At 36.2% G+C, this 25,956-nt stretch overlaps 1 protein-coding gene across 1 annotated transcript; it reads left to right on the top strand.

Moving 5' to 3' along the window:
- The first annotated feature begins 1,272 nt into the window (after window positions 1-1,272).
- LOC149223348 (uncharacterized) lies at window positions 1,273-4,893 on the top strand. Its single transcript, XM_089387876.1, has one exon. The coding sequence runs from the start codon at window positions 1,273-1,275 to the stop codon at window positions 4,891-4,893; it is 3,621 nt and encodes a 1,206-aa protein (XP_089244002.1).
- The last annotated feature ends 21,063 nt before the right edge of the window (window positions 4,894-25,956 follow it).

Here is a 25,956-nt window from a genome sequence, read left to right as displayed (position 1 = left end):
TCAGACCAGAACCTAGAACCACAATGGTTTCAATCTTCTTCAACTTGTCATTCATTTATTTCATCTACAACACTATATTATCAAGAACCAAGAATATTTCATCCTTCGCAACATTCGTATCTAGCATAACTTGACCCATAAGTGATTCCATGTGACAATAGAGATCAATTCTATGAAGGTATTGGCTTTCCGACCATGGGCATGATCCATGCCTGACACCCATAGTTCCACAACAACTACCACTTTAGGTTTTAACAAACATTGTTGTTCCCCCACCACATCCTCCTCCAATTACTTCATTTCATCCTTGATTTCTTGCAAGAGCTACTCCTGGAATAGTCTAGCTAAATTCTTCTCTCATCTGCGAATGCGAACCTCCTGATGAACCTTGGCCTTTGTTTACCCACCTACAGTGAGTTCATTGTCTCACCATCTATGTAGTTAGAGGAAACCTCAATATGACTGGCTCAAGACAAAAAGCCAAACCACATTGAAATGGATATAGAGCTAAAATTCGCATGCAATCATAATGCAACCACCAAAAATTGCCAAAGAAACTAGAGAAAAGCTTGTGATGCCATAGACACAAAAAAAGCTAGACCCCAAAAGGATGTGCCAAGAGAGTCCCACTTAATATTTGGGAGTGAGTGAGGAGAATTGCGATAAATACCATTAAACAAACATAACCTAAAAACATTATGATTATAACCCAAGACATGGTTGAATATTAGCTATTGTGTGTGAAGATCGAAATAAAGATACAACTCGACTAAAAAACTAACAACCACATTCTTGAAACCATTAATTACCAAGAGAATTCCACTAAATATCACGACATAATAGTGAAATTGAAAAGTATATTAAACCCATTTATTAAATGAGGTGACAACATCCTCACCACTTACTTGATAAGTAAACACCCTATACAGAAAAGGGAAATGACAAATGGCTAAAATCATAATAGAAAGAAAATATATAATCTTCCACTAAATTTTATATTAATTAAATTTCAATGAACAATAACTAAAAGACACCTTATTTAAATAAATTCAAAACACAATTGCAATAATAAATTTAAAATTTTAGATTCCAACCACTAATGGAGTTTACACATGGAATAATCGCAGAGGAGGTCATCATCAGATTGCTTGTAGACTGGACCGGTTTTTGTTGTTTGAGAACATTTTGAATCGAGATGTGTTTATTGAGGCGACTATTCTTCCTACTCTTGGCTCAGATCACTGGCCTATCCGTCTAGTTATTGATATCAATATGGTCAAAGGGAGAAAGCCTTTTCGATTTGAGTCGTTTTGGCTGAGAGATCCGAATTTCATGCAAAAAGTGGAAGAGTGGTGGCAGCAGATCACTATTACTGCCAGTGGTGGGAGAATGCATACTATCCAATTGAAATTAAAAGAAATTAAACGCCGTATCAAAGAATGGAATAGGAATGAATTTGGGCATATTATTCAAGAGAAGCAAAGGTTAGAACGTGCAATGGAGGATATCCAGCAACGGATTATTTTGGAGGGACGAGATGAGGCTTTAAGTAGGGAGGAAGGATCCATTATCAGTCAGTTGGAGGAGCGACGAAATCAGGAGGAGATATTGTGGCAACAAAAGTCACGAATTAAATGGCTGCGGGAAGGAGAGAGCAACACCAGATTTTTTCATCAGGCGATGGTTCAACATCGACAGCAGAATCGCATATATTCAATCAAGAACGCAGAGGGAAACAGAGTAATAGATCAGAAAGATATCTCAAAAGCGCTCATTGACTACTTCCATGGAATTTTGACAGAAACTAATCGGAATAGAGCTGAAGCTATTAATTCTATTTGTCAAGAAATCCCGCGGTTAGTAACTGAAGAACAAAATATGGCTTTAATGCGGGCTGTGACCCTGGAAGAATTAGGAGAAGTTGTTATGGGAATGAGCAAGAATAAGGCTCCAGGACCCGATGGGTTTACTGTGGAATTTTTCCAGGCTGGGTGGAAGTTTATGGGTAATGATATTCTAGCAGCGGTGGAAGAATCTCGAATGAGACAACGCATATGGCCAGGTTTAAACTCCACTTTTCTGACCTTAATTCCAAAAAGCAAAAACTCAGACGAGCCACAGGGTTTTCGTCCTATAGCCCTTTGTAATGTTATTTACAAGATAATTTCTACTTTGCTCGTCAAACGCCTGAAACCTCTTCTGCCTTCCTTAATAGCGCCTGAACAGACGGGGTTTGTAGAGGGTCGGCAGATTCTGGATGGAATAGTAGTATCTCAGGAAGTGATTCATTCCCTAAAACTGACTAAACAAAAAGGGATGCTCATGAAGCTGGATCTTTCAAAGGCTTATGACAGATTAAATTGGGATTATCTCCGCGCTGTTTTGGAAGCTTTTGGTTTTGCAAATAGATGGATCGCATGGATTTTTAGTATGATCTCGACCCCAAGTTTTTCAATCTTGTTGAATGGCATTCCCACGCCTCAGTTTCATGCGACTAGGGGAATTCGACAAGGGGACCCCATCTCTCCGTTTTTGTTTATTTTGGCTATGGAAGGCCTAGGCAGGAAAATCAAGAAGGAAGTTCTGGACAGACGAATCAGAGGTATACGATTGTGGGGACATAATTTGACTATCACACATCAACAATTTGTTGATGATTTAATGTTGTTTGGTGAGGCATCGTTAAAGGAGGTGAGGAATTTCAAACGAATCCTCGAGGGCTTCAAGCATGCAGCAGGTATGGAGATTAATAATGATAAATCTTGTACCTTTATTTTCAATTCGCATGAATCTATTCAATCTCATTTAACCAGAGTGTTAGGGTTTAAGAGGGGGGTGCTTCCCACAAAGTACTTGGGCATTCAATTGGATGCAAATCCTAATAGGATTAAGAACTGGCAAAGTTTGTTGGACCGAGTTCGAAAAAGGTTAGATACTTGGACCTTTAGATTGCTAAATTTACCGAGTCGAATCGTTTTATTGAAATCTGTCTTATTATCTATCCCAATTTATCACTTATCGATTATGGCTGCTCCAAAAGCAGTCTGTGGTAAGATGCGAGAAATCTTCCGGAAATTTTTATGGGGTGGTCCCAAACAGCAGCGGAAATGGCCGCTGGTATCATGGAAGAAGGTAAGTATGCGGAAAGAGGAAGGGGGTCTGGGTGTGCGAGACCCGGAAATTATCAATAACATCCTTGGCGCAAAACTCTGGTGGCGGTGGGTTCAAGGTGGAGACGATGTTTGGAAACGAATATGGCAATATAAGTATCGAATGCCTCAGCACCCTATGGAACGATTGCATGTACAGGACCACCCTAGGGGTTCACAGATTTGGGATTTTGCCAATCGAAATAAGGCTATAGTGCAGGAATATGCTTTTTGGGAAATCCGTGATGGAAACTCTGCCCGCTTTTGGGAGGATAGTTGGCAACAATGGAGCATTTTGAATAGATTACCATGTTTGCAAGATATACAAGATATAGCGCAACGAAGAGGGCTGTATTACGTTAAAGATTATTGGAAACATACGTACCAATCAGATCTAAGGCGAGAATGGAGGCGACCAGATGAATGGATGGATACTCTTGGACAAGAGGCACATCAATCTTTTGATCGGATAATAGAAATGAGGAAAATTAAAATTCGAGAAGGCACTGATATCCTGCGATGGGGTAAGGCAATGGTTGGAATGTTTACGGTTAAGGAAGCATATTATTTGGCTACGAAGGAGGATAGACCGGCGGAACAGGTTGACTGGAAACAACTTTGGGGCTGTAAATGGTGGCCCAAGGTTACTTGCTTTGCTTGGTTGGTGTGTCGAGGGAGGATCCTCACCTGGGATCAAATGCAAAAAAGAGGTATGATAGGTCCATCCCGCTGTCATCTCTGTAATGCAGCTTTCGAAACCCAGGAACATTTGCTGAATCACTGTATGTATACTTTAAGTCTTTGGGAGGAGATCCGAGTACTTTTCGGCAGGACAAGGAGGGATCCTGGTAGTATACGAAATACACTCTTTCATTGGGGCAAAGGGAATTTCCAAAGCCCTGTTGTCAGACAACTTTGGAACCTTGCTCCTGGTTTTCTCATTTGGGCAACCTGGAAAGAAAGGAATAGACGAATTTTTCGGGATACTTCTTGGCCGCCACAGCAGCTTTGGGAGCAAATATGCTGCTCTTTGAAAGAAATGGTTTTGGCAGCAGCTTGGGATGAAGAGGACTGGCATTTGACTCCGGAGGAACAGCGGATTATACTCCAACTCAATTTGGATTTCCAAATGCTTTATCCCAGGCCTGACCGCCAATTGAAGCGAGAAGTACTAAGTCCCAACCATTACCGAATGCCTGGTGAAAGAAGATTGAAGCTTAATTTCGATGGTGCATCTAAGGGTAACCCGGGGCAAGCAGGCTTTGGGGGTCTGTTCAGGGATCATAATGGTCATACAAGATGGCTTTTTGCTGAAGATGGCGGAGAGATGACAAACAATGAAGCGGAACTCTGGGCGGTTTTTCATGGTCTCCGAATAGCAGTTCGACAGGGTTACATGGGTTTAGAGATAGAGGGCGATTCACTTATTACTATTGATATGTTAAAGAAGTTACGAAATGGTAAGAGCTGGGCCTCTGTGTCAAAGAGTTGGCGGACAGCTGCGATTTTGCAGGATATTGAACTCCTCCTACGTCGGGTTGAATATCTTTTGATTACTCATGTGCTACGGGATGGCAACCGCGCAGCCGACCTATTGGCTAATTGGGGGGGTGGAGGGCCAAATAGACGAATGGATTGCAGCTGGGCATCGGTACAAAATGACCCCAGCTGGCATGACTTACATAACATCCTGCATCAAGATCGTGCTGATGCGGTTGCCTGGCAGAGGCGCTCAACGCAATGATTTCACTCTCCATCGAATATGATGTTACAACGACCTCCCACAGGTGCCATCACGCATAAGGGCAGGTTAATTTGTAAACGGAAGGACAGAGCATTCAAGACAAGATCATATTATCCAGCCTTTCGATTTAATATGGTTAATGATAGTACTAAGGAGAGCATGCCACCACGAGGGAGATTGCGATTCCCAAGCGGCCATTGGGTTAGGGTACCAAGACGACGTGCATATTATGACGGCGAAGTATCCCCATTATCCTTGTTTGATGGTGGTGTTTTAGGCAGAGCAATTAATGATTTAGATCGATCGTGGTGGGCTTGTTTAGCAAGGTGGCAGGATCTCGGGCCCTCTACCATTGCATGCAGTCTCTTTAACTTTCCTCTGCATTGTATAACTGATAGCCATTTCATAGTTCAATTCTATCAGCCTGGCGTCTTTAAGGTGATGGAGTATCAGGGGCGCGGAGGTAGGCTTACGCGTAGTCAAACGGCCAACTTCATGGAGAAGGGCAAAAGCCCTGTGGGGGATACCATGAAGAAGGCGTTTATTGATATTCAGGGGGATTCAGATGAGGAATTGGAGAAGCCGAGGGTTTCTGCAGAGGCTGCTCCTCGCGGCGGAGGGAAAGGGAAAGTGGGTATTCGGAGGCCACCGATGTGTATTGTGGAGAATAGTGAGGATGACAGTCAAGAGTGGAGTGATGTTGAACGAGGGTGTCGTGGGGTAATGAGAGGAAGAGGGTCACAGCGAGGGAGAGGTCGCCCAGCAGGTCGTGGTGGTGGGGGACGTAGAAGCGCAACTCAGTTGGATGATCTTGGCGAGGGGGCTGCCATTGAGGGCCGACGATATAAACGGGGCAAGAAGGATATCAGGCATCGACTGCAGGAGGCAGAAGCTGCGTATGTCACAGATACTCATTCGGATATCCGCACAATGATTGAACAAATGGAAGATGAAGCTTTGCAGGGTTATTCAGAGCCTGAGATGGGCGATTGGGAACAATACTTACCTGATCCTGGGCATACCCGTGGCAGACGGTCACTTTACAAACAGTCGTTGCACGTGTACTGGGGGATGAAGAGGTTACTAGCTAAAGCCATGGAACAGGTGGCTCTTGAGATGGCGGAGTTGATTCAGGGCATTCCCACCATGAAGAAAGAGTTGAAAAATATTCAGATTATTCTTATGATGCAAGAAAAGAAAATGGATGACATTGTGGCGCTGTTACAGACGGGCGGTTTGGGGGTTAAGCTGGAGAAGGAGAGGTTGCCGACGAAGGAGCAAGAGGATCCGGTGCAGTAGACCCAGTATTAACAGCGATGTTTGCAGTAGTGCAACAATTTTTTAATCTGGTTGGTTCTTTCCTGTTTTGTTTATATATATGCTGAAAGTCAAGGACTCTGACTTAGTAGTAAGCTTAGCTGTTTATATCGCATGGATAGAAAGACTGGTCATCTTTTGTTTTTGGATGGCTTTCAAACATTTCAGATGGTTAGCCTGGTTTCCCTTAAGGGCGGGCGATGACCTGTCCATATTATGTATTTGTCCAATGTTTTTATAGTAATGGAAATCGAGTACCGCACTAGCTTACAAAAAAAAAAAAAATTTAAAATTTTAGATACATTTCCAAAGAAAAAACTTCATATGGAATTTGCAAAGATAAACATCAATGCATGGAAATAAAGTGGGCTTGATAAAAAAAAATTATTCATTCAACATAGCAAAATACATAATGGAAATCAAAGTCACATTATATATTCTATGATATAAAATCGTAAAATAAATCCCTTACTAAGTTGAAAAGAACAACTAGAAGATAACAATATTAAGAAGAAAATGACAATGACAAAAAAAATCTAGAATAATACTTTATAACTTCTATTTCTTTATTTTATACTACTATTTGTAACTTTCTATAGCCTTCTCCTATAACTCCCATCATCAATTATGGTTTTAGCTCCTTTCTAGTGGATATTTTCTCAACATTTTGTTTTGCAGTTTTAGTATTTAACATATTTCTTCTGGTATGCCTAATGTTTCCACGTGGTAATTATTGATGTTAGGATGTTTTATTACTTGAATGGATGGTGATGTATTTATCTATTTGTTATTTTTATAGTTTGTATATGTTATGTGAATGGTTTCTACAATTTTCCGAGCAGTATTATTAAAGAGAAATCAAGATTGAGCTCCTCCCACCAGTATTACCATATCCCATGGTAAAAGTTGTTTACTATTTTTGTCTTTATTACATATTTTATGAAAGTCTCTTACCTAGAGTAGTATTATTAAAGAGAAGTCAAGATTGAGCTCCTCCCAGCAGTATTATCATATCCTATGCTAAAAGTTGTTTATTATTATTATTTTTTTATTTTTTTTTGTCTTTATTACATATTTTAGGAAAGTCTCCTATCTAATTTTGCTTATTTTAATTATAATGTGTGACATTTATATATACATTTGAAAGCAAAATTTATACAGGTCAATTTTGTGAAATATATATGAATTCCATAGCAATATAATTTTCAACCTGCATTCCATCAATAGGTAAATGAAATTTAAAATATACTATATCATGAGGTATGTAATAAGAATTATAATAATATTTATTTATTTTGATAAAATGAAATAGTATAATTTATTAAAAACTCTCATTCATGGTTTATATCATAATATAGGAATTATAATAATATTTATTTATTTTAATTAAAAGAAATAGTATAATTGATTAAAAATTTTCATTCATGGTTTTTATGACATAAATAAATAAAAGAGAAGAAAGAAGAAAAATAGTAAAATACAATATTTGTTAGAGTTTTGTAAATGAGGTAAAAAACTAAGTTTAATAATAAAGTAAAAATTTTAAAAGTTAAATGTGATTGAATTATAATCTTAAAAAAAATAACTTTTTAGACTAATATTAATTATTAATTGCAAATCATAAATCAACAATTAATACTATATAATTTCTATGACTACTTTCATTTTTTTTCTTATTTATAAATATTACTTATTATAATAAATATTAAGTAACACTCAAAAAGAACTTGATTTTGTACTAAATGAAGGGTCTTGGTTCTAGGGTAGAGTTAGACTATCAATCACTCTGTGGTTCTTTGATTTTGATGTTACTTCTTTGGTGGTCACCACTATGTCAATTTGGGTCAAACTCACAAATCTTTGCCTTCCATTTTGGCACCATTAAGTCCTTAAAGACATTGGAAACAAACTAGGCAAATTTAAAAAAATAGATATGGAAAGGACAAAAAAATGAATTTTCACCTTTGCTAAGGTCTCGAAGTAGATCTTAGTAAAGGATTACCATATCACATCACTTTGAAACATATGAATTTTCAGTGGTCATAAACACTAGATTATGAGAACACAACCTTCAAATGCCGTGTATGCTTCCAAACAGGACACTTTCAAAACACATGTCATATGCCAAAAAGATCCCAAAAAGGAAAAAGAAACAGCTAAATAGACCAAAAGGATGGCAGTTTAGTGATCCTCCTCTTTCGGAAAGTGAGGAGGAGGATAATAAAGAAACACAATCAGAACATATTTAAAGACAAAATAGAGGGGAAGGTTGCGGTCCAAGATGGATCAGTGACTCCAACATGTTTGAGCCTAGAATTAGATGAACTACAACCTTCAATAGTTCCAGTTGGAACAAATAAGCACATTCCTCAAAGGGTTCAGAATCAGATAAAGAACCCCCACACCTAGAAGAGGGTCAAGAATTTCCTTTAGTTCTGGTTGATCCATATCCAAATGGGTGGAAACAGGTACAAAGAAGGAAGGGCAAAAAAAATCAACCCTTTGGACTTTTTTTGTTTCAGATTTGCCCATTTCTACTTACTAATGTAATGCCAAATTCATTCTTGCTCTTCAATATACACACTTAGTGTATTTACAAAATGTAATTTTTATTTCTATTAATAAAAATTACAAATTTTTCCTGCCTGGAAAAAAATAATAATAAATATTAAATAAATTATCTAAATAATAATTAATAAATCACATCTCTATAATAATAATAATAATAATAAACACATAATATATTAATCAACCAACGACTTTTTTTAATATTACCTTGTAAAAAATATAGCTTGAATATTAAATATTCTTTGGAATTATTTCTAATAAATTTTCTCAAATACACTGAAAAAACTTTGCCGTAGTCATATTTAGAGAAAATCCGGTGAGGATTTTTGTAAATCCAAGTTATGGAAATTCCAGTCATATTTAGAGAAAATCCGGTGATGATTTTTGTAAATCCAAGTTATAGTTGTTAAACTTCAAAATTTTAGGTGTCCTAGACGTTTTTATGGTGCTGAATCCATTTCCACCATAAAATCATGATTCAAACACTGCGTCTACAAAAAATTTTGATTTTTTTTTGCCAGATTCCGACCATTTTTTACCGTCCACACAATTCAGGCAATTCCTCCTCTCGGTAAACGACTCCAAAAACTTTATTTTAAGGGATGAATGTATCCTTCGCCAAAATCACTGATAAGACCCCCAAAAAAAAAACAAAAACATAAAAGTTATAGAGAAATGAGTGACCGTAAAGTTATAAAAGGTAACCATTGTATTTTATAAAGACTAACACTTTTATTGGTTGACATCTCTATTCCTGTTTCACTGTGATGTCATGATGGAGATTCTCAACCATAATCAAATGTATTCGCTTCGTATGCTTTAATGTTTCGGTGAGTGAGGTTATTTACAAGTCAACCATATCATATCATATCATATTATATTATATATAAAATAAAAATATTTATTTTATATCATATTATATTATATTATATATAAAATAAAAATATTTATTTTATATTTATATAATTAAATATTAAATAGTTTATATTATTATAATAATATATATTATATCTTTATTAAAACTTGAAAAATTGGAGATTTTATTTTTTCCAAATAATTAGATTTTTATTTTATTTATTTTTTATAAGGTTGACTATAAGAATAGCTTAATCTTTAATTATTATCATTTATGTATGTAGATTTATTATTATTATTATTATTTTTGAAGTTAAGCACTTTATATTATTTTGAAAGAGAGTTACATAGTTCAAAAAAAAATGTTTTTGGTCTGTGAAAGAGAGTTACAAAGTCCAAAAAATAATTGTTTTTGGTCTATTTGATGGGAAATTAGATCATAAATATAAGTTCAAAATTTTGAGGTTATTAAGTCCTTGTTTTACCAAAGCATTAGATTTGCAAATATACATGGAAATAAGCTAAATATTCTAAGGCTTGACATACATAGACAAGATAACATTTAAAAAACTATAGAAACTAAAATAAAAAAAACTGATAAAACATGTAGACTATTGCACTGAGACTTTAGGTTGCGGAGCAGGTCGAACAATCTTCTCATCACGGAGAAGGAGTGGCTCACTGAGCCTTTGATGAGAGCGGTGAGTTTATCATTGATGCTATTAATTTTATCTTCCATCTCGGTGACCCTGATTGAGTTTTCTTGTTGGTGATTAGCACTGTCCATAAGAACACAGCCCAACAGTACTTTGTACTTTGTTGTGCTAGTAAACATTCACAACCTGCATGTACCCAAAGAAACGTGATCTGGTTGAGGTGCCACTATTCGGTGTCCAGTCCCAATTAGTTGCATCAACGTGTTGTTATGAAGGGGAAACAATCAACATTGACCTCGAGGAAAATTAACACCCTATAAATTTTACAAGTTAGCCAACTACCTACCCATCATTTTCTCCATATAAAGGTACTATATGAACCAACTCTTTAAATATATATATAGACCCATATACACACCAACTCTTATTAATATATATTAAATAAGAATGGTTTGGCCAGGGGTGCAAGAAGAATGAAAAGTTTGAGATTCCAAATACTAGGTGCAAAAGAGAATGTTTAAATTCAAAGGGCGTATTCTGTTACTCCATTGGAATGGTCAAAGTTTCATATGCAAAAAAAATAGATGGATGAAAGCATGTTTGATATGTGGGTAAAAAGATTATTCGATACAAAGTTCAAATAGATTTAGTCCAAAAAAAAACTATTTCCAAGTAATTTGATATGAATTTATTTTCTTATGAATGATTTGATTTCATGTTGAGGAGAAACTTGTTGTCCTTGGTCCACATCCGCCAGCAAGGACACTCCATTCATATGTTTGATGGCAAGGTTGAGGTGAGAAAAGCATAAGATCACTCACTTGTCATGGCGGGGATAGAAGAAGAAAGGCTTCTCAAGCTCCAAGGTACCTCTGTGCTTGCACAAAATTTCTCATACAATTCTCATTATGATGAAGGTACATTTCCATCAAGTTTATTATGGCATGCTAGATTTGGACACTTGAACTATGACATCCTCCGCTTGTTGAAAAAAAATGGTGTTACTAGTTTGCCTACAATTCCTAGGACACTTAAGCAATGTGATGCTTGCATTCTAGGAAATCATAGCAAATAGCCTTTTCATGATTCACATTTCAGAGCACATAGAAAACTTGAACTCATTCATTCAGATTTATGTGGTCCAATGCATGTTCCTTCTGCAAATGGAAATAAATATATGATGACATTTATTGGTGACTACACCAAAATGTGTTGGGTTTATTTATTGAAGAACAAATCTGATGCTTTTCAAACATTCAAGAACTTTCATACATGGATTGAAAATGATGCACAATCTCATATTGGCTCTATTCGCATTGATAATGGAAAAGAATACACTTCAAATGAATTTGAAAATTATCTTCGCAAACATGGGATCAAACATCAAACAACTGTGCCTTATAATCCCCAACAGAACGGAGTAGCTGAAAGAATGAATAGGACAATCTTAAATATGGTGCGCTCCATGATGTTTTTCAAGAATGTAAAATTGATGTTTTGGGTTGATGTAGTTCTATGTGTTGTATATGTAAAGAATAGATGTCCATCTAATGCTATTAGAAACAAGACTCCTTATGAAATGTGGCATGGTCACATTCCTTCAGTAAAGTATCTCAGGGTCTTTGGTTCCACCTGTTATGCCTTGATACCAAAGGTACATAGAAACAAACTTGGTGCAAGGAGTCATATGTGTATCTTCCTGGGGTATTCAAACACCTCCAAAGAATATCATTTGTATGATGAAGTTAATAAAAAGTTTGTTGTATCTAGAGATGTAATATTTCTTGAATCATCCAAAGCTGACAATGTTGTTGAGCGGCAACTTGATCGCTTGGATAGATTCACAAATGCAAAATCATTTCAAGAATTTGATAATCAGATTCCACATCTTGAAGGGGGGATTCCTATACTAGATCAATCTGTGGAATCTTCTTCTGAAGCACTCTCTCCCCCACATGAAACTCCAACCACTGATGATACTTTGAGTGATGTGATTGATAGAATTGGGAGACTCAATCTTGATTCAGTCCCAACTCAATCAACTGAGCAGCCTAGACCATCTCAGAAAGGTCCCCCAAAGTGGCTGACAAAGACACTTGAAAGTGTTCATCCTTAAGAGGTTGGAAAGGCAGGAACAAGAAATTCATCCTAGCAAAATGGAGGTGATGTAGATGACTCTGATTCACCTGTTGATATGGATGTTTCTTATGATTGTGAATTGAATTTGTCTGCAGATTGTGAACCAACTTCCTTCAAAGAAGACGTTTCTCATGATGAATGGAACGAAGCGATGCAAAAGGAGTATGATGCCTTGATAAAGAATGGCACTTGGAAGCTGGTTGATCCTCCATTGGGAACAAAACCAATTGGCTGCAAGTGGGTCTACAAGAACAAGTATAAAGTTGATGGCTCACTTGGCAAGCACAATGTCAGGCTTGTGGAAAAAGGTTTTTCATAGAAGGAAGGGGTTGATTATGAGGGCACTTTTTTCCCCACAACAAAATGGGCTACCATCCGGACACTCTTTTCCCCAGTAGCTCAGAACGATTGGAAAGTCCATCCAATGGATGTAAAAACTGCTTTCTTGAATGAAGATCTAAAATAGAATGTTTTTATGTCCCAGCCTGAAGGATTTGTTGTGAAAGGACATGAACATAAAGGATGCAAACTTATGAAATCCTTGTATGCCCTCAAGCAAGCATCGCGAGCCTGGTATGAAAAATTATCTGAGCATCTTCTGAAACTCAATTTCAAACATTATGATCTTGATGATGCAACTTTGTTTGTCAAGAAAGTTGGCAAAACAATTGTATATCTTGTGGTATATGTAGATGATCTTTTGATGACAGGGAACAATGAGAACTACATTGCATCCATAAAGAAGGAATTGAGGAAAGGTTTTGAAATGATTGATTTGGGTTATGTTCATTACTATCTTGGTATTGAAGTAACTCAACATCCGAAGTCTATATTCCTTTCTCAAAAGAAGTACATTGGAGATCTATTGAACAGGTTTGGCATGACTGAATGCAATCCTCTAACTACTCTAATGGAACAAAACTTAAAGCTCACATCCATTGAAGGAAAAGAATTTGAGGATGCAACAAAGTATAGACAACTTGTAGGAAGTCTCAACTACCTGACTACTACCAGACCAGACATTTCGTTTGTTGTTGGAATCCTCTCTAGGTTTATGCAAAAGCCTTGTGAGGGACATTGGTCTGCTGCAAAAAGAGTTCTAAAGTACTTGAAGGGAACTCAAGATTTTGGACTCAAGTATACACAGGTGGGCGACTTCAGCTTGATTGGATACTCTGATTCAGACTTCGATGGAGACAAAGAAACTGGGGTATCTACTTCTGGTTATGCTATGAATCTCGGATCAGGAGTTGTCTCCTAGAGATCACGCAAACAATTAGTTCCAACAGATTCCACAATAGAGACAGAATATGTGGCAACAATTGAGGCAACAAAAGAAATTGTGTGGCTCGGGAAAATCTTCGAATATTTGTAGGTAAAACAAGTACATTCGACTCCACTCATGATTGAAAACACCTTTGCAATAAAGTTGGCCAAGGACCCAAAGTTCCATGATCGAATGAAGCACATCAATACAAAATACCATCTGATTCAACATCATGTTGAGGCCAAGACAATTCTTCTACACCATTGTTCCACTAATGAGCAGATTGCAGACATCTTACCAAATCACTTGGAAGAGAAAAGCTTGAAATATTCAAAACGATGCTTGGACTCACCAACATCCCTTCAGATTAAGCGGGGGGGGGGGGGGGAATGTTGACACCTAATCATGGGGATTGGATGAGCAGTTGTAAATAGTGTAAATAATAAATAATGGAAAAGGAAGAGTCATCGAGAGATGAAACCCAAGAGTCACTCCCTCATGTATATAACTATGAGCAATCTAAGTGAATAAACAGATTTTATTTGGAGGAGTTACTCTTGGCCTAACAATTATGATAAATTAAAATCCTATAAACATTTTAAGGTTCCTTGAGATTGTAAATGTCAAATAACTAAATTTTAAACAATGTAAGTCTAAATTTTGTTTGCAAACAAAATATACGTACCAAAATAGAATTTAAATGTTGTACATGTTACAACTTTTTATGACTTAATCAATGTAACATGAATATAATATTTTAAGAGGAATTTGACTAAACCAAAATATATCCTCCATTTGTTTATATTATTAAGTTGATTTTGTTTATTATTGAGTTAAATATTACATTATCTAATATTTATGGATGATCCAAATATAAACTCCTCCATTTAATAGCATTTCGTATTTATGAATTTTGATCTGAAGATTGGCAACCTATTAATCTATGTGAACGTAAACTGAAGGGCAATTAAAGCATTTGAATGTCATGAATGTTTTATTAAACGGACAAGGGTGAGCACCAAATGTCAACGATAATTTCACCCACATAAGAAGAGGGGTTTCAGTGTCCACCATCTATGGACTAGTTGTAATGCTTCGTCTGAGGTTAAACGAAGCACTTTTAATGTTCATACAAATATTAAGATATTTTTATATGGTTAAAATCCTAACTCTATTTTCCCATGGGCTTGGGAATAGTGGTAGGAAGTGAGGAGTTTCACACCCTTAGTCATGGTTCAAATTTCACGAAGTTCACCGGATACCTTTACTAGGTTCCATTCCCATAGTTCATTCTAGTACCTAGAAGTAGGGGTTGAATTTATGGCATTGGGAGGCCATGGCCTACATGCACATATTACACGTCCCTTCTTCCTTAGGCTTATCAATATTTTTGTTCGTAAGGTTGTGGTCTAACAAGTAATTGGAGCATTTGTTGTGAAGATGACCCAAGTTGAAATGTTGATGGGTAGGCTCCAATGAAAACCACACCTGAGACGATAAAAAAGTCTCGATGACCTTGATGATCCATAATGTGGAGGAAAATTAAGTGGCTATGTTTGTGTGCTTAGACCAAATGTTCTTGTTCAAAGAGAAAAGGGACCAAAGATTAAGCATCCTTTTAGATATTAATTATTTTGTTGATGCAAAGTGCTATGCCACTTTTTAATAAGATCGTTTTCCTTTCCCATCACAACGTGAGATGACTTAATGTAGCTAGCTCTCACAACATCGCTACTTAACAATCAATGCAAACAAGAAAAAGCAGAACTCAATTACTACTATAATTATTATTCATGGAGGAAAATATTTGCTATCATTAATTACAAAACCAAAAAACAACAAAATGGTCAATGCTAGAAAGATAGTTTACGTACATATTGCAATTCCATTCTACTCTGAAGTTTAAATTTAGTGAAATTACAAACAATGTAAATAAGCCATTGGAATTTCACACTAATCAACTAAATGTAAGCTTGTATTTGTATTTTTGACCTAATAAAAGGGTTTTTTGCTTTGGTACATTTTGAAGGGTTTTTGGAAGTGTGCATCAGGGTACACAATTAATTTTAAATACATTAAAATATACTCATAGACCTTTTTTGGCATGCATTAATTCTAAAGATTAACATAAAAAATAATAACGAGATATTTTTTTGTCAATTACAGTGCTTATGTCCTCTTTCATTAAATATGCATTTTATTAATTTGATTTTAGAGCACTGAAAATTTTTCATTTTACAAATAAATGTTATTGTACCTCTCTCAAATTTTAATGACTAACAATATTGATATCTTAAGAAGTGGCCAATGGGATTTATCTTATGAGAACGATTAACAACCAACATATTGGTTTTTCCTGCTTGTGTTTGTCTCTAATTTCAAGGTTTCTTCTACACCATCTATTAGCATCCCTGTTTTCTTATATGACGGGGATTAGCCATTATATTGCACCTGTTCCATCATTCTATTATGTATTCTTAGCTCCCATTCAAACATTCTTGTTGAGTGATTTATTTGATAATGATTATTTTTTGCTAAGTTTAGTCAAAGTATTTAACCATGTACAGTGGCTTTAAATATATCAATGTTATTTCATTGTATTAGTTCATCCCCAATGTGAAAGCCAATTATCAGAGTGATTTTTTTATAGGTTTTTCTAAAGAGCTTGAAAATTTCAGAGTTCTTACATAGATTTTATATTAGTAAAGTGTTAGATGTGTGTAACATGGCACTATATCATTCCCACGAAATTCATGTATAGTCCCTTAAAACAAAGCATTCTTTAAGAATGCCATTAATTTTGAAGCTCTGATGCATGATTGTTTGACATTCTGCATCTAATAACTTTTGTAGTTTCATAAGCCTCATTATTGCATAAATGAGCAGTGTAGGCGAAATTTCCTTCGATTCTACAAGGGATACCAACAAATACTAAAACAACTTTGGGTACATACAATTTTGGATAAATTTTGTTGATAATTACTCATTTAAGATGCAACAGTGAACTAATGAGAGTATTGTTTTTTACTGACGATAATGATAGAATATACATGAAAATAATGACACAGGATCCATCAAACTTAAGACATACATGAAAATAATGACATAGGATCCATCAAACTTAAGACATAGATCAAAATAATGACATAGGATCCATAAAACTTAAGACATATTCTCCCAGCATAAACATTCCAAAGAAATTATCAAGCAAAAAAAGGAAGATAAAATAATGTCCAAAAGTAAGAATACAGTGATGATGGTTTCGTGAGTAAACAAATAGGTTTCTTTAGTTATGTGATCTATGTTCAGAAATATTCTATTTGAATATATGAGAGATTTCAATAGTGTATGAAAATTTGCCACGGCATCTAACACCAATTAATATATGGGGAAAGTTGGATACCAAGAAAACAACTAACAAGCCAATATAAGTCAATTTCCAATTAGTTGATCTTAAATAATTTAACACATAGATATTATGTCTATTGAGAAATATTTTGATTTTGGAAGTTATAGAGACAACAATTCTAGGTTCGACACAACTATCATTTGTTTATATAGAACGCAAAACAATTCAATTGATGATACCTTTTCACATAAGGGTCATTCAAAATTCCAATCTGGAGGTGTCACTCAGTCTCAGTGATCCTTGATAAAAAAATGTCAAAATGAGAATAATCATATTGATTTTGGATTAGTATAAATAAAGAGAAAATTTAGATTCTCAGTGAGAATGTTTTTAGTTGACATATGAGAGCCATTTTTTTGCAAAAACCCTTCGGATGTTAGGGACATCTTAGTTCAGAAGTGTAAGTAATTTCTAACTACATTGAAGATCAAATTAGAGAAGCACAAACCACTACTATAACTAATTATTCTTGGAAGGTGATAAGCCTATATTCATGTCAACTCTATTTTAACACACCATGGAATTGTTGGAATTATAGGTGTAACTATACATGTAAACGCAGCCCATTCATGAATCATTTTGCACTTGTAACTGCGACTAAGGATATATTTATTTTATTTATTCTATATTATGTTTATGGTTAAGGCCATCTTAGTAAATTGTGATATGTAGGTTCAATATAAGTCATTTGTTTTGTTTTAGTGTTCGAGTTCTTCAACAGCTTTAAAGTTCGACAAAAATTAGACAATTAAAATTTTGAAAATAAATCTTGATATTAAGTTATATATATATATATATATATATATATATATATATATATATATATATATATCCCCAAGGGTTAGCTCAAGTGTTTTAGCAACACATGTGAAGTTCTTTGATATTGTAGTTAGTTGTTGCTAATCATCGGTCCAACTCTCTTTGATTGAAGCCCTATAATCAAAGCCCATGGTTTACCCGGTTTACTATTCATGAAATGTGAGAAAGTGCTACAAATTTCTCATGCTTTCATTCCAAGTTTAAAAATATATATATATATATATATATATATATATATAAACAAAATTTAAAAATTAAAATATATTTTTAACTTACATGTGTTTTTGTATATATTTAACTTTTATACTCATTGGAATATTATACTAATTGTTTATAAATATATAAATTTATATATTTTTAGTGTATGACATATAAAAAAAATTAACATATATATTCAAAAATAACAAATGACGAGAAAAAATAAAAATTAAAATACTCTTTTAATTTACATATATTTCTTATATATTTAACTTTTTTTCTTATTGAAATATTATATTTTTCTTATGACCGTTTATAAATATAATAATTTATTAAATTTAAATGAGTATAATATAAATAAAAAACTAATATAGATATATTTAAAAATAATAAATGATGACAAACGGTAAAGAATAAAATAAACTTTTACTATTAACTTTTTATATATTAAATAATAATAAATTATTACAATATTTAAAAATTTATATATTTTTTAATTTATATATATTTATTACACTTATATTATAATTGTTTATTGATATAAACTTATATAATTTAAGTGTATGGTATAAATAAAAGGTTTATATATATATATATTCAAAAGTAATACATCACAACAAAATTTAAAAATTAAAATATTTTTTATTTTATTGAAATATTACACTTTTATTATCATTGTTTATAAATATATAAATCTATATAGTTTAAGTGTATGTTACAAATAAAAAATTAACATATTAAAATTGCGAAGATAAAATAAACAAATAGAAATGAAAAACATTATTAAAAAAAAGTCTTGTTTTAAGTAAATTAATAACATGACTCTCAACATTCTCCCAAAGCTAACATTATCTACATTGCTCTCTCCCTTATTGTAAAGTTTGACATTCAGAGACAACATCTTGTTAGTGCATGTTGATGTTTTTGCAGCATCGGGTAGACATTCTCCCATGAGGTCATGCTGATTTGACCAGGGGAGAATGATACATTCATCCATGGGGCCATGTTGATTTGGCTAGGGGTGAATGGCCCAAGGTACTCATATTGTTTACTCCAAGATGGAGTGATCTATTTTTTATACAGTGGGTTTGATTTTTTTATCTAATGGGGTTTTTACCCATTAGTCGAATAAACAATTCTAGTCTAATGTTGAGTTGTAATGTGGGCTCCATAAGTGAAGGGGTTTATTGCGATGAGGTGTCTCTCTATGGGTCTCCACCCAACATTAGAGCTCTATATAAATAGACTAGCATGTGAGGAGACAAATCATCAACATAACAAGTTCATTCAATATTTTCTAGTAGAGGAAAAATCAGCCAGAGAGAAATATGTTCATCTTCACCTTTTCTTCATCTCTATCTCTCTTTTGGAGGCCACACATGTGAGGAGGTTGATCGACTTTTGACTAGCAATTTGATAGCCGCACATGTGAGGGTTAACCGAAGGTTTGACAACAGCTTGACCAAGAATTTGATTGTAGAGTGAACGAGTTTTGACTGCAGTTTGACTAGCCACACATGCGAGTTTGACCACATGACGTTGACTAGCATTGACTTCTGATTTTTTTACTGGTTTGGCCAGCGACAATTTGACCAAGTTTGACTGGTGATTTGACTTGTAATATTGGATCATATTTTCAAACAAATTTATGATTTTTAAACCTTACTAAAAAGAAAATTTCTCCTCAAGAAATGATTGTTCAGTTTTCTCCCAAGATTGGGTTTCCTAGGGTAAAAATATTGTGTATATTGTGCATGGTTGTATTTCTATGATCTTTATTGTTTCTGCTACATTTACAGTTGAAATTTTGTATGTAATTATTCAATGATATCAATGGCATAAGAAACACTGTGAAGGAAAATGTCTTTGAACCATAGAGGGTTGAGGAGAAAGCCAAGCATAAGAAGAATGAAGCAAAGGCTAAGAGGATCTTGATAGATTCCATAAAGGACCATTTGATTCCACATGTTGTTGAGTTGAAGACTGCCAAAGAAATGTATGATGCCTTGGTGGGATTGTTCGAGTAAGAACACTAGCAAGAAATTAGCCTTGAGATATCAAATTTGTAGTATCATGATGTCCATATTAGATTAAGTTGCCACTTATCTCATGAGAGGCTCTTGGTTGAGAGATCAACTTAAAACCATTGGAAATACCATTGATGATGTAGAGCTTGTTACAGTGACTCTTAATGGATTTCCTTCTTCATGGGATCCATTTGTATAGGGTATTTGTGCACGCATTGAGCTACCCAAGTTTGATCAACTATGCACTGATTGTGTCCAAGAGGAGGCCAAATTGTTGTCCAAGAACAACGTGCAGATACCTCAGGATGAAGAAACCCAAGCTCTTGCAACACATGCAAGGAAAGGAAAAGGAAGAAGAAACGTTGATAAGAAAAATACAAGTGGAAGATCAACTCCAGTTCAAGATCAAAAGAAGAAGGATCTTTCAAAGATCAGATGCTTCAAATGTTATACATTTAGTCACTATGCCTCCTAGTGTCCTCAGAAGAAAAGGAAGGGAAAACAACAATTGATGTTGATGATGATGAACATCTACCACAAAAGAAGACAAAGGAATCTAAATTTGATGAGATTGCAGATAGATTTCGGAAAGAATGTTTCTTTATCTCCACTCTTTCAAGCACTATTACATAAAATAGTGATATTTTGTTAGTGGACAATAGTGCTTCTAGGCACATGACAAGTTCACGAGATTCTCTCACGGATTTGACAGAGAAGGATTCAACATTGTAGGTGGACTTGGAGATAATGCCAAGTATGCAATGAAAGGAGTTGGGACATCATTTCAATTGGAGTCCGGAGATTCTCTACACATGAGAGATGTATTGTTTATACCAGGATTGAAGAAGAACCTACTCTCTATTTCAACATTGGAGGATAGAGGTTACAGAGTTGCATTTGTAGATGGTCAAGTTCTTGTATGGCCTAAGGGCTCGAGCATAGACTTAGCAAGAGTGATTGGTGTTCGAGAGGGAGGATTGTACAGATTGTTAGGATGTCTAGCCCAAGCATTGGTACATGACAATATCAATTTATGTGAGTTATGGCATCGGATATTTTCTCACCTGCATTACAGAGCTTTTCTAACATTGAGGAGGATTTTGACAGGTCTTTCAAAGCTACAGGCAGAGCATGAGGGTGTTTGCAGGGGTTGCGCACTTGGAAAGAATGCCAAGGGATCTTTTCCGAGTAGTGATAGTAGGTCCAAGGGGATCTTGGATCTAGTACATTCATATGTATGTGGACCAATAACAATATCATCTTTGGGTGGCTTCTTGTACTACGTGACATTCATTAATGATTTCTCCCGGAAGACATGGATCTCCCTCCTGAAGACCAAAGATGAGGCCTTCAACAAGTTCTCGACGTTAAGAGCTCAAGTGAGAACTTGACAGGGAAGAAGATCAAGGTTTTGAGGTCTAATAATGGAGGAGATTATACTTCCAAGGAATTCAGTGATTTCTGCAAGGAGGCAGGAATTAAGGAGGAGTTGATAGTTCCTTACAACCCTCAGTAGAATGGGGTTGTGGAAAGGAAGAAAAGGTCCATTATGGAAGTTGTCAAAGTGATGATTCATGATCAAGATTTACCCATGGCTGTCCAAGATACATCCATGTGCCCAAGGTGAAGAGGAAGAAGTTAGAATATTCTAGGAAGAGGAGTACTTTTGTGGGATACAACAAGACTTCAAAGGCTTGTAGGATCTACATTCCGGGATAACGCCAAATTGAGGTTAGTCAAGATATTACTTTTGATGATGGGGTAGCCTTCAAGAGGTCTAGAGAGTCTCATATGGAGATTGATAGTGAGCAGTAGGAAGCTTCGAAGGATGTGGGTACAAATCCCTCCAGTCCTGTTGTTCATCCTTCAAATTATCATAAGGAGTCAGTAGAGCCAACAAAGCCAATGGACCCACCTAGATATGTTGCAGAGACCAGGAAGAGGCCAACATGGCTTCATGACAATTTGTAGGATGTAAGAGGCATGCAACTACCAGTGGTACTTTTAGGGAGAGAAAACCACCATAAAGGTTATCAAGTTATATGGCATTGATGGGCCACATCATTGATTTTGGACCTTCCAGTTATGCGGAGGTAGCAAGCCAACAAGTTTGGAAGAATACCATGATGGAGGAGTATCAGTCCATCATGAAGAATGATGTGTGGGAGATAGTTATGAGACCAGAGGGGAAGTCAATAGTGACTTCCTAGTGAATCTATAAGATCAAGCATGCAACAGATGGCATCATCGAGAAGTACAAAGCGAGGTTTATAGCAAGAGGGTTCTCCCAGAAAGAGGGAGAGGACTATGAGGAGACTTTTTCTCCAATCGTCAGGTACACTTCCATACGGACTATTGTTTCTCTTGCTTCGATTATGGGTTGGAGGTTACATCAGAAGGATGTAAAGACTGCATTCCTCAATGGTGTGATTGAGGAGGATGTGTGTATAGAGAAACCTCAGGGCTTTGTAATACATGGGAAGGAATCCAATGTTTGTAGATTGGAGAAGGCTTTATACGAACTCAAGCAGACACCCAGGACATGGTAGTCTAGGATTGATGGATACTTGATGAGTTTGGGCTTCACCAAGAGTGATGTGGATCCTAACCTTTACTACAAGGTTATTAATGGTGATCCTTTGATCTTGGTGCAATATCTTGATGATTTGTTCTTTATTGGGGTAGAAAGGTTCATTTTTGAGTGCAAGAGGGAGTTGGCTTTGGAGTTCAAGATGAAGGATCTTGGCTTGACACATTATTTCTTGGGATTGGAGGTGTGGCAGAGGTCAAGTGATATCTTCCTCGAACAACGGAAGTACACAGTTCAGATCTTTAGGAGAATTGGTATGATGGACTATAAGTCCATGGCTACACCTATGGTCACAAATCTAAAGAAGTTGAGTGATTTTGATTCAGATTTAGATTTGGTGGATCCCACTACATACATGCAGTTCTATGTGTTGTATATGTAAAGAATAGATGTCCATCTAATGTTATTAGAAACAAGACTCCTTATGAAATGTGGTATGGGCACATTCCTTCGGTAAAGTATCTTAGGGTCTTTGGTTCCACCTATTATGCCTTGATACCAAAGGTACATAGAAACAAACTTGGTGCAAGGAGTCATACGTGTATCTTCCTAGGGTATTCAAACACCTCCAAAGCATACCATCTCTATTATGAAAGTTAATAAAAAAAAATTTGTATCTAGAGATGTAATCTTTCTTGAATCATCCAAAGCTGACAATGTTGTTGAGCGGCAACTTGATCGATTGGATAGATTCACAAATGCAAAATCATTTCAAGAATTTGATAATCAAATTCCACATCTTGAAGGGGGGATTCCTATACTAGATCAATCTGTGGAATCTTCTTCTGAAGCACTCTCTCCCCCACATGAAACTCCAACCACTGATGGTACTTTGAGTGATGTGATTGACAAAAGTGGGAGACTCAATATTGATTCAGTCCCAACTCAATCAACTGAGCAGCCTGGACCATCTCAGAAAGGTCCCCCAAAGTGGCTGACAAAGAGACTTGAAAGTGTTCATCCTAATGAGGTTGGAAAGACAGGAACAAAAAATTCAACCCGACAAAATGGAGGTGATGTAGATGACTTTGATTCACCTGTTGATATGGATGTTTCTTATGATTGTGAATTGAATTTGTCTACATATTTTGAACCAACTTCCTTCAAAGAAGACGTTTCTCATGATGAATGGAAAGAAGCGATGCAAAAGGAGTATGATGCCTTGATAAAAAATGGCACTTGGAAGCTGGTTGATCCTCCATTGGGAACAAAACCAATTGGCTGCAAGTGGGTCTACAAGAACAAGTATAAAGTTGATGGCTCACTTGACAAGCACAAAGCCAGGCTTGTGGCAAAAGGTTTTGCTTAGAAAGAAGGGGTTGATTATGAGGAGACTTTTTCCCCCACAGTAAAATGGCTACCATCCAGACACTCTTTGCCCTAGCAGCTCAGAATGATTGGAAATTCCATCCAATGGATGTAAAAACTGCTTTCTTGAATGGAGATCTAAAAGAGAATGTTTTTATGTCCCAGCCTGAAGGATTTGATATGAAAGTACATGAACATAAAGTATGCAAACTTATGAAATCCCTGTATGCCCTCAAGCAAGCACCGCGAGCCTAGTATGAAAAATTAATTGAGCATCTTCTGAAACTCAATTTCAAACATTATGATCTTGATGATGCAACTTTGTTTGTCAAGAAAGTTGGGAAAATAGTTGTATATCTTGTGGTATATGTAGATGACCTTTTGATCACAGGGAACAATGAGAGCTACATTGCATCCATAAAGAAAGAATTGGGGAAAGGTTTTGAAATGACTGATTTGTGCTATGTTCATTACTATCTTGGTATTGAAGTAACTCAACATCCGAAGTCTATATTCCTTTCTCAAAAGAAGTACATTGGAGATCTGTTGAACAGGTTTGGCATGACTGAATGCAATCCTCTAACTACTCCAATGGAACAAAACTTAAAGCTCACATCCATTGAAGGAAAAGAATTTGAGGATGCAACAAAGTATAGACAGCTTGTAGGAAGTCTCAACTACCTGACTACTACCAGACCAGACATTTCGTTTGTTGTTGGAATCCTATCCAGGTTTATGTAAAAGCCTTGTGAGGGACATTGATCTGCTGCAAAAATAATTCTAAAGTACTTGAGGGGAACTCAAGATTTTGGACTCAAGTATACACAGGTGGGCGACTTCAACTTGATTGGATACTCTGATTCAGATTTCGATGGAGACAAAGAAACTGGGGTATGTTGGCTTGTAGGGGCCTGAACTAGGTTCAGAGGTGATTTAGCCCAACAAATCCCGGTACTACTGGCCCTTTTGGCAACAGTCCGCAGAGCGTGGATTGAGCTCTCACCCGAAGTAGTATGGGAGGGTGCTAGAACTAGGTTTCCGCACCCTAGAGATGTCTGATGATTTCAAGTGGTCTGCGTGCACGTCGCTACGCGCACTTATCCGTACCTCGCAGCCGGTGATGCTGCCTTCGCGCAACCCTACTCAGGGCCCGAACAGTGTTATTACCCAAACCCTTACTAGAAACCCGATATGAGTTGATTAACTTAGCTTATCTGTATGCTTTCATTTATACTTAACAATAATTACCATTCACACAAAAGCGCGTCGTAAATAAACAGTATAATTGCACTTGATATCAAACATGTAATAACATAAGAACGGATACACGAAATTTAGATAAAACTTCTCTTTATTATTCTTTTTCCTTGGTTACAGACTCGACTCCGCCCTGCGCACTCAGTTGCAGTGGTCCGCGCACTCAGCTGCAAAGCCTCTTCCTACTACTATGACCCAAGACACTTAGACTCTCGCTCTATGCTTGCTATCCCATAGACTCCATCCGTTCGTTAACTTACCTCCTTACAACTTAGAGCCTTGCTCTATTTATATAATCCCATGGTCCGCGGACCATGGGTAGGCCAACACTACATTCAAAACTTAGGGCAGACAACCCTATGACTCTAACATACAATTCGCGCTCCACGCCCGCAATTCATAGAATTTTTACAACAATATTACTCAAAACTTGGGCTTTGATCCCCAAACCATGTTGTGGGGGGATTCCATGCCCAACAGGCCCCCAACACAAACATCGTGACTCGCCCTCGAGTCACTCTGTCGGCGCAGTGATCTTAGCACGGAGTCCCTCCAGCTAGTCCCAAACGGTCTGGATGTCTGCAGTGCACTGAGCTGCTACCTGCTAAACCTGCTACATTCTTCCTTCTAAACCCTCTGTTTCCGGCGTGTTG

This window comes from Pinus tabuliformis, chromosome Q, assembly GCF_031772625.1.
Source record: "Pinus tabuliformis cultivar Carrire ecotype Pingquan chromosome Q, CPIR1, whole genome shotgun sequence".
Classification (NCBI taxonomy): domain Eukaryota; kingdom Viridiplantae; phylum Streptophyta; class Pinopsida; order Pinales; family Pinaceae; genus Pinus; species Pinus tabuliformis.
The sequence above is the reverse complement of the archived record's forward strand: the minus strand, read 5'-3'. Positions and strand labels throughout refer to the sequence as shown.